At 35.3% G+C, this 10748-nt stretch overlaps 1 protein-coding gene across 2 annotated transcripts; it reads left to right on the forward strand.

Moving 5' to 3' along the window:
- The first annotated feature begins 2264 nt into the window (after window positions 1–2264).
- Window positions 2265–9485, forward strand: zgc:162816 (uncharacterized protein LOC571260 homolog). Of its 2 annotated transcripts, XM_042498023.1 has the most exons (10): window positions 2265–2338; window positions 3757–3912; window positions 4042–4171; window positions 5065–5215; window positions 5295–5475; window positions 6942–7060; window positions 7191–7317; window positions 7984–8046; window positions 8128–8233; window positions 9063–9485. In XM_042498023.1, the coding sequence occupies exons 2-10, from the start codon at window positions 3767–3769 to the stop codon at window positions 9150–9152; spliced, it is 1113 nt and encodes a 370-aa protein (XP_042353957.1). In that variant the 5' UTR covers window positions 2265–2338; window positions 3757–3766; the 3' UTR covers window positions 9153–9485. The 2 variants fall into 2 exon arrangements, with proteins under 2 accessions (XP_042353957.1, XP_042353958.1); XM_042498024.1 differs by lacking the exon at window positions 9063–9485 and having other exon boundaries at window positions 6942–7064; window positions 8128–8217.
- Window positions 9486–10748: the final 1263 nt, after the last annotated feature.

The following is a 10748-nucleotide window of genomic DNA, read 5'->3' on the forward strand; positions in this document are numbered from 1 at the left end:
TTTAAAACATCACTTTACTTGTGCTGCTTTTGGATAACTTTCCCAAATATTTAAACCTTTGAACACAGCAAGTTGGTGTGATTTCTTTCAAAAACATGGGACAAAAATGCAGTGAACAACTTGGTAAGAAATACTCCACGAACTGCAAGAAAAATTAATTAAAATTATTTATTTATTTTTTTTAAAGATAGGGAAAAATGTAATAATTACTCGTCTAAAATTATGTTACAGAATTATAATTTTAAGCACTTTTTCTGAGTCTTCTTTAGCCTTTTTGTTTGTTTTTACTTTCTGGTTGTTTATGTTTTTTGGTTATTTGTTCATTTCACTTTTTCTTCTTTTTGTACTTTTTACTAATTTCTTGATCATTTTTGGGTAATTTCTTCTTTCATTGTCCGTTGCCTTCTTCCAATGTTTTTGACAGAAATCAAGACAATTGGCTCTGGTTTCTAAAGGGTTAGTTGCATTACAGTTGCTTGATTCAATTTATTTTTAAAAAGCCAGAGAAAACGGATTATTTTCCTATACTTTTTTACAAAGGTCTGATCACGCCAATTTGCTCAAGCTTCAAAGGCTAAAATAACTAACAGGAAGGAAGTGGCTCTCAGCAAAGATTTTACTGATGAAAAGATGTAAAGAAAACAAACAAACATATATATTACATTTTATCCTTTTATTATGTATTATCAATAATTGTTATTGTACTGTATTGTAATTTTCTCCCAAATTATCTCAAATCCCATTTTTTTTATCAATAACATGGAGGTGAAATCAGTGTGTTTGTCTCCCTCTGCTGTACAAACACCCAGCAACAAATTCAACAGTATATTCAGACTAATCTATCACATTATGTAATTCTGTTTACTTTTCACTGCACATGACAGCTTTAGTTATTAAATGTCTTGCAGATTTGTATAATTGACATTAAATATAATTCAGAATGCCAAATCAACTCATAAAATATGATTTATTATTATAGATTTTAAACTACCCAACAGTATATAAAGCAGTAAAATTTAGCTCCACATTCACCTGCATCATCTAAAGTGATTTACTGCTTTAATAATAATGAGCCAATAATAAAATATGTATTTATTTGGATATGCCATTCTGTAAAATGAGTACTAATACTTTTGGTATTTTAAGTATATTTTGATGCTAATATTTATGTCATTGGATGATTTTTTTTAAAAATGTTTGTTCACCTGTTGTGTTTGCCTCTACTGATGCTTATACAAAGGAACCCCTTTTAACTTTATTGTTCGAACAAAATTTGTACCTTAGCTGTGAAAACATCCACGACATGGAGAAAAAAGGACAATATGGCACAAATTGATCTGCAAATTGCAAAAAACAAAGTGTCAAGAAAATTACCTAAAAAATAGCTTAAAATGAAAAACCCAGAAAGAACCATTAGAAAATGTGAAATAACTTATAGGTGTAAGCATTAGATTTAGCAGAGTTTTTTTTTTTTTTTTTTTTTTTTAAACATTTTAAATTTTATTTTTGTTTTAGTAATTTTTCAGGTAGTTTCTTGTTTTTTTTCTTTTCTTTTATTTATTTATTTTTAACTTTTTTGTGTTTTTTGTTTGACTAATTTCAGGTGACTTTTATGAAATTTCTTGCTCATTTTTGGATTATTTAAAAATGTTCATTGTTTGCTTTCCATGGTTTTAAAACAAAAAGCCATTCTGCATAATTTTCAAAGGGTGAATAAACTGAAATACATTTTGCTGTAGTCAGCAGCTCAAAGTTCAAAGGTCTGCACATCACATAAACACGATGTGCTGCCAAACTGCACAGACTTTGGTACTTGCAATGAGCAACGAGAAATGACCCAAGTATTAGCAAGATATTTGTAAAAAGTAAAAAAGGAAAAAAAAAAAAAAGAAGTGAAAATTAGCACAAAAAAGTGAAGTATCATGAATAGGAAATATCATTTTTCTTTAACCTAATTTCAAATATATCATAACGTATTTTTAAATATAACTTCTGGTCATTTTCCTTTTTTTAATATATATAAAATGTTCTAATGATTTTCTCTCTATATATATTTTAGGTAATTTGTAGGCATTTCTCTTATTGGATAATAAGTTTTTGCAATTGGCAGTTTTATGCCAAGTTGCTGAATGTCTGTTTTCAAATTAATATCGTGTTTTAAAGGTTTTTAAAGTTAAATGATGAAGCTTCAGGTTTTAAAGGGTTAATTCATGTGTATCACGTGTTTGGGAAGGCTGCGATCACGTGACGGAGGTAAATAAGGACGGACGCAGGTTTGGGCCGTTCATGGCTCAAACTCTCAGGATTTCACTTCGGGACTTTTCTCAGGAGTTTTAAGGTAAATCGCCACCAAATCTCAAATTTAACCACTTTTACTTTGCTTTTTTAACCTAACCTCCGTGACTTTACGGTAAATACGCAGCTTTTCATTCGTGCGGCGAGATTTAAGGAGACTGAGAGGCATTTAGCGGCGAGGATTTGGGGTTTTTTTTTTTGTTTTTCTCTCTATTTTAGAAGATTATTAACAAAAACAAGGTGTTTCAGGACAGAGTCTTGTGCAGGTGAACAGCCTTTGCATTCAATCACAATAGACAGCGTTTGATTAGCGTGAATAGTGATGGTAAAAGAGAAATAACAAGAGAAGAAAACAAAAACTATATATATATATACACACATATATGTGTGTGTGTGTATCTATATATGTATATGTATGTACATATGTATGCATAATAAGATAATCCTTTATTAACCCCACAGAGAGGAAATCTGGATTGTTACAGCAGCCGAGAGTGTTCAGGATAGGCAGCTAAAGAGCAATATAAATAGCAAAAAAGTGTTAAAAAGGTGCAATATAACAAAAAAAACACAAGGTGCAGTTTAAAAAATATAGAAGGAGGGAACTGCACCAGTGAAAATTTGCACTTCAATTACAAGTCCAGTGAGAGCAGTGCTGGTTGTACAGTATATATGTATAAAGGGTATTTTCTTGCAACTTTTGACTAATTTCTTGCTTAATTTTGGGTCATTTCTTTCTAAGTCGCTCATTGACTTATATCCAAATTTTTGAAAGAAATCCAGTCAGTTTACTCAGGTTTCAAAGGGTTTAGTCATTTTTATTGCAGTAAATTTTATCTATATGACTGAGAAAAAAAATCTTCCATAAGGCTACCAAAAATTGAATTTGTATTTTTAACATAAATAATTTATTGAATGAAAAAAATAAAAACAACACAGGTGTAAGTGCATCGCTGCACGCATGCAAAAATATAATAGTATCATGCTGTATCGATTTATTTATCTTGTCTGAACTCTGAGTAAAGTAGTTTAATGTTACAAATTAGTATTTGATGACCTGTGCAATTTCGTTATCACAACATGCCCTTTTATTATTATAACGTGCAATTTATCACAATGTGCAATTATCCATGTGCCACTGGTGTAAGCATTTTTTTAACTGTTTTGTGTCTTGTTTATACTGTTAATGTTGAGGTTTTTTTGCTTTATTTATCCTGTATCTTATCTTATCTTATTTCACGGCTTAAAAAATCTGTTGTCTGCTTGGGAAAGCTCCCTAAAGATTATATTTTAAAGGGATAGTTCATATTTTTCAGTAAATGTACTGAGCTTCTTCCACCACTGACTGTATGTTTGTTATCATGAGAAAAGAGTCACTGAGCTGAAGCCAGTCATGCACGAGAATTTAATTGCATGAGAAGTGTGTGTGTGTGTGTGTGTGTGTGTGTGTGTGTATCCCAGTGTTTCCAGTATGGAGGGAGAGCCCCTCTCCGCCCTGTGTACCCCTGCTCTGGTGGTGGATGTGGACAAAGTGAAGAGAAATGCCCAGAAGATGATCGAACGCTGTCAGAATTTGGGGGTCCAGCTTCGGCCGCACATGAAGACCCACAAAACCCTGTATGAACACATGCACGCACACACACACACACACACACACACACACACACCTACACACCTATTACATTCATACAATCTGTCTAATGTCCATGTCTCTGATGCGTGGTGTGTTTTCGTGTTGATGTCCAGTGAGTGTGGAGACATAATGACGGGCGGGTCACGGAGGTCTATCGTGGTTTCCACGCTGGCAGAGGCCTGTTTCTATGCCGACCACGGATATGATGACATCCTCTACGCATACTCTCTTCCCTTCGATAAGGTCCTCTTAACTCACACACTAAAAACACCAGTTCTATATTTGACCGTCTTGATTGTGTAGCATCATATTATTATACTGAAAAGATGACAACATTAAAAAATGAAAGCAAAAAAATGCACGCACATCCAGCTCAAACATGGAGCAGGTGCTGAACCAAAGGTGAGTAAATAGTCAAAAGGCAAAAAAAATAGCTTTTTTTGTTTGGTTGGTTTTATTTGTTCAGTTTTTGTTTTTGTTTTTTTTACTTTTTTTTTAATAATTTATTTTTTACTCATTTTGTGGCACATTGATGGTTTGTGATGTGTTGGTAACATGGTAGATCTTGTGTGTTGTCATAAATAGAATTTAAAAAAATTTAAAGAAAACTTGCACAAAAGTCGTAGTGACTATTTGAGCAACACAGCTCTCCATCAGACGGTGAGTCTGTAAGTCTTTTTTTGCCTTTTGAAAAAAAAAAACCTCTTAAGTGTCGCAAAATTGAGAATTTTCAAATGGCAACAACGGTGCAACAAAATAAAGCCTGAATGCACAAAACTTCCTGCCTCTCAGAGCATAACCTGTTAGTCACATGATCCAACTTGAATTTTTAGATCTAAATTTTACCACTCAAATTTTAGCTCAAACTATTTTTTATTTTTCATTTTAAAAATTAGATTTTTATTAGTCAACACTGAAAAAAATCAAATTCAGCTTTTCAAAATTGTAAACAAAGAAATTTCACATTTTAATTTCTCAGGGGTGAATTTAGGACAAATTAATTCAGACACATGGTTTTCGAGGTAAAACACAAATAATGATTGAAGCAATAAAACAACTAAAAGTATTTCTTTGGTGTCCTCTCTCAAATATTATCGAAATACCAGTGACGCTAACCTGTGTGTTTGTGTTTGTAGGTTGAGCGCTGTGCAGCTCTGTCAGAGCGGCTGGATCTCTTCCAGGTTTTATTAGATCATCCTGACGCTCTGGAGCAGCTCAAAAAGAGACCGCTCAGGGACGGTCGGCTCTGGCACGTCTGGCTCAAGCTCGACTGTGGCAACGGGCGAGGTAAACACGCAGCTCATCATCGGCGGCGGCTGAGCTGTGGACGACATGTGACTGCCGATCTTCTGTTTTGCTCTTTTAGCCGGGGTCCCGCACTCAGAGCCTGGGGCGCTCCGATTAGCTCAGGCCGTCGCCGGGACGGAGGGCGTGGAGCTGACAGGAGTGTACGCTCACTGTGGGAACAGCTACAACTGCAGAGGAGTGGAGCAGATACAGGCCGTCGCCAAGGAAACCACCGACTTCACCCTGCAGTTCATGGAAAAGTACGCCAAAAAAATAAGACCACCAGGGGCAAAGAGAATTATGCAACATACGTGCAACATTTTCTCCGGCACAATTAATTTATTTTTGTCTGTCCATCCATACATATGTATATATGTACTCGTGATTGCAATATCTCAAAAATGCAGTGAAGGAATTTCTTCAAATTTGGCACAAATGTCTACTTGGACTCAATGAGTATAAGAATTTATTTTCATGACCTCTTCTTTCTCATTCTGGTAAACCATGACAAAATGTCTTTCAATTTTGCACAAACGTCCTTTGGATTCAGTGATGAACTAATTATATTCTGGTGGTCAGAGGTCATTGTCACTATGATCTTGCATCTTTTTCATTCTTATAAATGTGATATCTCAAGAAAACTCTGAGGGAATTTCTCTAAATTTGGCGCAAATGTCCACTTGGACTCAATAATGAACTGATTTGGTTTTGGTTGTCAAAAGTCAAGGTCACTGTGACCTCTTCTGTCTCAATCTCGTAAACATGATATCTTAAGAAAACCATAAGAGAATTTCTTTAAATTTGGCACAAACGTTCACTTGGACTCATAGACGAACTGGTAAGATTTTGGTGGTCAAAGATCAAAGTCACCATGTCACCTTGCATCCTTCTCATTCTCGTTTTGTAATCTCAATAGACTCTTGAGTGAATTTTTTTAATTTGGCACAAACGCTCACCTGGACCCTTGAATGAAATAATTATAATTTGGTTGTCGAAGGTCAATGCCAATGTGACCTTGCATCCATGTCATTCTTGTGAACACAATATCTCAAGAGAACCTTAAGAGAGTTTCTTTAAATTTAGTTAAAACGTCCGAGGTAAAGGTCATTGTGACGTTGCATCCTTCTCATTCTTGTTAACTTGTTTTCTCAAAAGAACCTTCTTCAAATTTGGCAAAAACATTCACTTGGACTTTATAATGAAGTGGTGGTTAGAGGTCGCTATGATCTTGTATCCATCTCATTCTTATAAACGTGATATCTCAGGAAAGCTTTAAAGGAATTTCTCCAAATTTGGCACAAACGTCCATATGCACTTAGTGATGAATTGATGTAATTTTGGTGATTGAAAGTCAAAAGTCAAGGTCACTGTGACCTCTTCTGTCTCAATCTTGTGAACACTAAATCTAAGAAAACCTTGAGGGCATTTCTTCAAATGTGCAAAAAACGTTCTTTTGGACTCAGGATTGAACTGATTATTCTTCGTGGTCAGTGGTCACTGTGACTTAACATTCGTCTCATTTTCGTGAAGATGATATCCCAAGAAGACCATGAGGGAATTCTTCTCAAATTTGACACAAACGTCCACTGTTTGCAGCTTGTTTTACTGCACCCAGGTGGCCTAAAATTGAGTTAATGCAGCTTTAAGTAAATAAAACGTTACATTTATTTCTCGTGAACTGCTGTCTAGATGGACTCACCACAGACTTCTCTGGGTTTGTTTTCAGACTGAAGGCTGCTGGCATCACCTGTAAGTCCAGCATCGGCTCCACCCCTTCCTGTAGTCACCCAGTTAAAGACATGGCGCGGCTCAGCGAGGTGCATCCTGGAAACTACGTCTTCTACGGTGTGTATGTGACTCTGCATTTGTATCAGTGCACTAGTTTGTTAATGGTGTTTGCTGATTGAAGTTTGTGTATTGAAAGAGTCTCACATTCAGCGGTGATGATGCTGCTGTTTCGTCTGCTGTCTTGTAGACGTGCAGCAGTCTGTGATTGGCTCATGCAGTCTGGAGGACGTGGCTGTGAGGGTTTTGACGAGAGTCATCGGACACTGTCCTCACAGGAACCAGCTCCTGATCGACTGTGGATGGGCTGGACTCAGGTACCTTCGTGTTTATTTAAGGGTTGTGGGGATGACGTTTTCTGTTTTCCTAAGCCAACCTGGAAGTCAGCTTCACCCTTGTTCCCTTGTCAAAAAGCCTACGGGATTTTTGGATTATCACAGAAAATAAGCTCTGTGCCAAACAAATGTTTAAGGTGTTTGCACATTTTGTTCAAGGACTGTGCTTAAGTGGACTTTTGAGGTAGCTGGTATTTACTTGAGTGTTTCCATTTTATGCAACTTTTTGCTAATACTCTGCTACATTTAGTGGCAAAAATAATGTTATTTACCACAATACATTTATTTAATAGCTTTAGCTACTTAAAGAAGATTATTAATCCTTATTGGCTGTTTGGTGCATTTTTACGCGCTTTTCATTCTTCATTCTTTTAATAATTTTGGCGAGATTATGTATTTTGGTTTAATCTTGGAATTACCAGCTCAGCTCCTGCAGTTAATCTAAAATACTTGGTGGAAACTGAATTGTTTCATTCGTACTGTTAAGTGTAAAAAAACAAAAAAACCATTGAAACCCATTTGAGCTGCTCACCAACTAGAGCAAATACCACTTTTTTTAAACTAAGTACTACACTGTTGATGTTTTTATATCATCTTTGCAGCTCTTTATTGTTTTCACGTTGTCTTTAAACTCGTTTCTGCTCTCAGTCTGGACGGAGCTGGAAAACTTCCCTCTGGATCCGCTGTGATTGAAGGACACCCAAACCTCAAGTAAAGCTCTCTGCTCTCTGCTCTACTCTCAGTGCTGAACGTCAGAGTGACTGAAGATCTGATAAATACGTTTCGCTTCAGGTTGTTGTCGATGACCCAGGAGCACGGCAGAGTGGAGCCCCTCTCAGGACCGCTGGACTACAGTAAATACCCGCTGGGCTCTCTGCTCACACTCATCCCCTACCACGTGAGTCCAGATAAATGTGGAGCACTGTGACACCCGCAAACGTAATAAACCACAAACGTAATAAACCACAAAGGTACCACAAATCTGCAGCTTTTAATGTAATAATCCCACAAACGTTGTAGCAGTTGGATTCTACAAACATAATATGAAATTTCCTGCAAATGTCCACAACAGACATCCATTGGCAGAGTATAGATGTCTTTTCTGGACAACGTATTGATGTGTCTTATGGACGTCATATAGATGTCTCTTCTGGACGTTGTATAAATTACTTTTCTGGACAACGTAAATATGTCTTTTCTGGACGTAGTTTAGATGTATTTTCTGGACGACGTTAAGATGTCTTTTCTGGACGTAATATAGATGTCTTTTCTAGACATCGTATAGATGTCTTTTCTGCACGATGTAAATATGTCTTTTCTGGACAACATATAGATGTCTTTTCTGGGCGTAAAGATGTCTTTTCTGGACGTTGTATAGATGTCTTTTCTGGGTGTAAAGATGTCTTTTCTGGACGTTGTATAGGTGTCTTTTCTGGACGTTGTATAGATGTCTTTTCTGGACATTGTATAGATGTCTTTTCTGGATGTTGCATAGATGTCTTTTCTGGATGTCGTATAGATGTCTTCTCTGGACATTTGCAGGTTATTTCGTGTAGGCGACTGCTTTAATGCATTTGAGAAATGTGTTATATTTCTGGGATTATTAGATTAAAAGCTGCAGATTTGTGTCACGTTTATGTTATCACATTTGTTGGTGCTGCAGAGATTAATTCTGTGCTGCTTCTATTTCTCGTCTTATTTCATCGTTTTTCTGTTCGTTTTTACAGTCGTGTGCAGCTGCAGCGATGCATCCCGTGTACCATGTGCACTCTGAGGGCCACCTGCTGGGGAAGTGGACGCCGACACGTGGCTGGTGAGCAGCTCGCCGGCTGCTCGCCGTGTTAGGATAGCAGGAGCGTTTCCTGGAGCTGCTCGTGTCACCTGTACTTCATTCCAAACGTATCAGTGTAAAGGTTTTTCAAAACCGCAGATTATGGACTTTTTGTAGACTTATTCCCAATTTTTAAAAAAATCTGAAGCAACATTGTGGAAAATATAGAAAAAATACGCATCTATTCTTTTAAATGATTAAATAAAAAAAGCTTTCTTAACGTGTTGTGTCTGCATCATGCAAGAAACGATATAGGAACACATTTTCTCTTAATTTTGCTCGTATCCAGTTTGTTTTTATTTTGTTAGTACCTATTAATTTTTGGGATTCACCAGTGTTTTATTATTTCTGCTTAGGTAAAAAAATTTTAGGAGTGGTCAAGAGCGCTCAGACCAAGATAAGAGAAAAACATCTTTCTGCGTAAGAAAAAATAAGTTTCACATTAGAGGAATATTTAAAGAATGCATGAATATCATTTATTCAAATTAAGATAATGTTTCAGAGTAATTATGATAAATGAATCATTAAAGTTCAGGGCAGAAATACTTCTATACTTGGTGCATTAATCCAAATTACTGTAATTTCAGTTACTGTGTGTCCATTTGCTGAGTAGTGCTGGAATGTAACTTAGTACATTTATTCATTTACTTAAGTATTTTGATCTCATGCCACTTCTGCTCCCGAAATATTGCATGTTTTACTTCCAGTACTATTATTATATAACTCCTTTACAAATTAAGATTTTTGTGTACAGAAATATTTAAGTCTAGCTGAAACTTTTAGTCACTTTTTTAGAAAATTAATTGGCAACTATTTTTGTAATCTTTAAACCGGTCGAAATAGTCATTTTTTATGAAAAAAAAAAACATCTCATGATTCCAGCTTTTCATATAAACTATGTGTATGAGGACTTGCTGCTTTGCCTTTTAATTTTTAAAAAAATATTTTGGATTTATTAAATGTATTAAAACATTTTTGCATGTGCAGTTTACTTTTAATACTTAAAAACATTTCTCTGAAATCACATTTACTTTGTTTAAGTTTATTTAACAGTATACCTTCATTATTTTGGTGGGAGCAAAATTGTATGGTTAAGAACGTTTGGTGCATCTGGAGTTTACTTCTCTTAAATTTTCTCTTACCTAAAAATTAAGAGAAAATATAAGAGGAATTTAATTAACCCGATCCAAACGTTTTATGCACATTTCTATAATAGATGTCATAATGAATACGTGAAAAAAAAACCCACTTTAACTACAACAGTAACATATAATGACACTTTTAACATAATTATTATCAACTATCATTTATCTCATTATTTTTTATTCTTTTATGGCAAATGGTTTTGGATTTTTTTAAAACGCTCAATGCTTTGTTAGGGTTAATTAAAACAAATAAGCTGTATGTATTTTTGGTTTATTTCTCCCTAGTACAATGTAATGTTATCTGGATTTTTGTTTTGTTTTCTGTTGTATCTATTTTATGTTTGTTTGTTTTCCTTTTGTTTTTATTTTTCTTGTATGTATATTTAAAATCGTTTCAGACTCACGACTAAAATAATCATGTTTCTGTTTTTTGTTAA

Source organism: Plectropomus leopardus, chromosome 12, assembly GCF_008729295.1.
Source record: "Plectropomus leopardus isolate mb chromosome 12, YSFRI_Pleo_2.0, whole genome shotgun sequence".
Taxonomy (NCBI): domain Eukaryota; kingdom Metazoa; phylum Chordata; class Actinopteri; order Perciformes; family Serranidae; genus Plectropomus; species Plectropomus leopardus.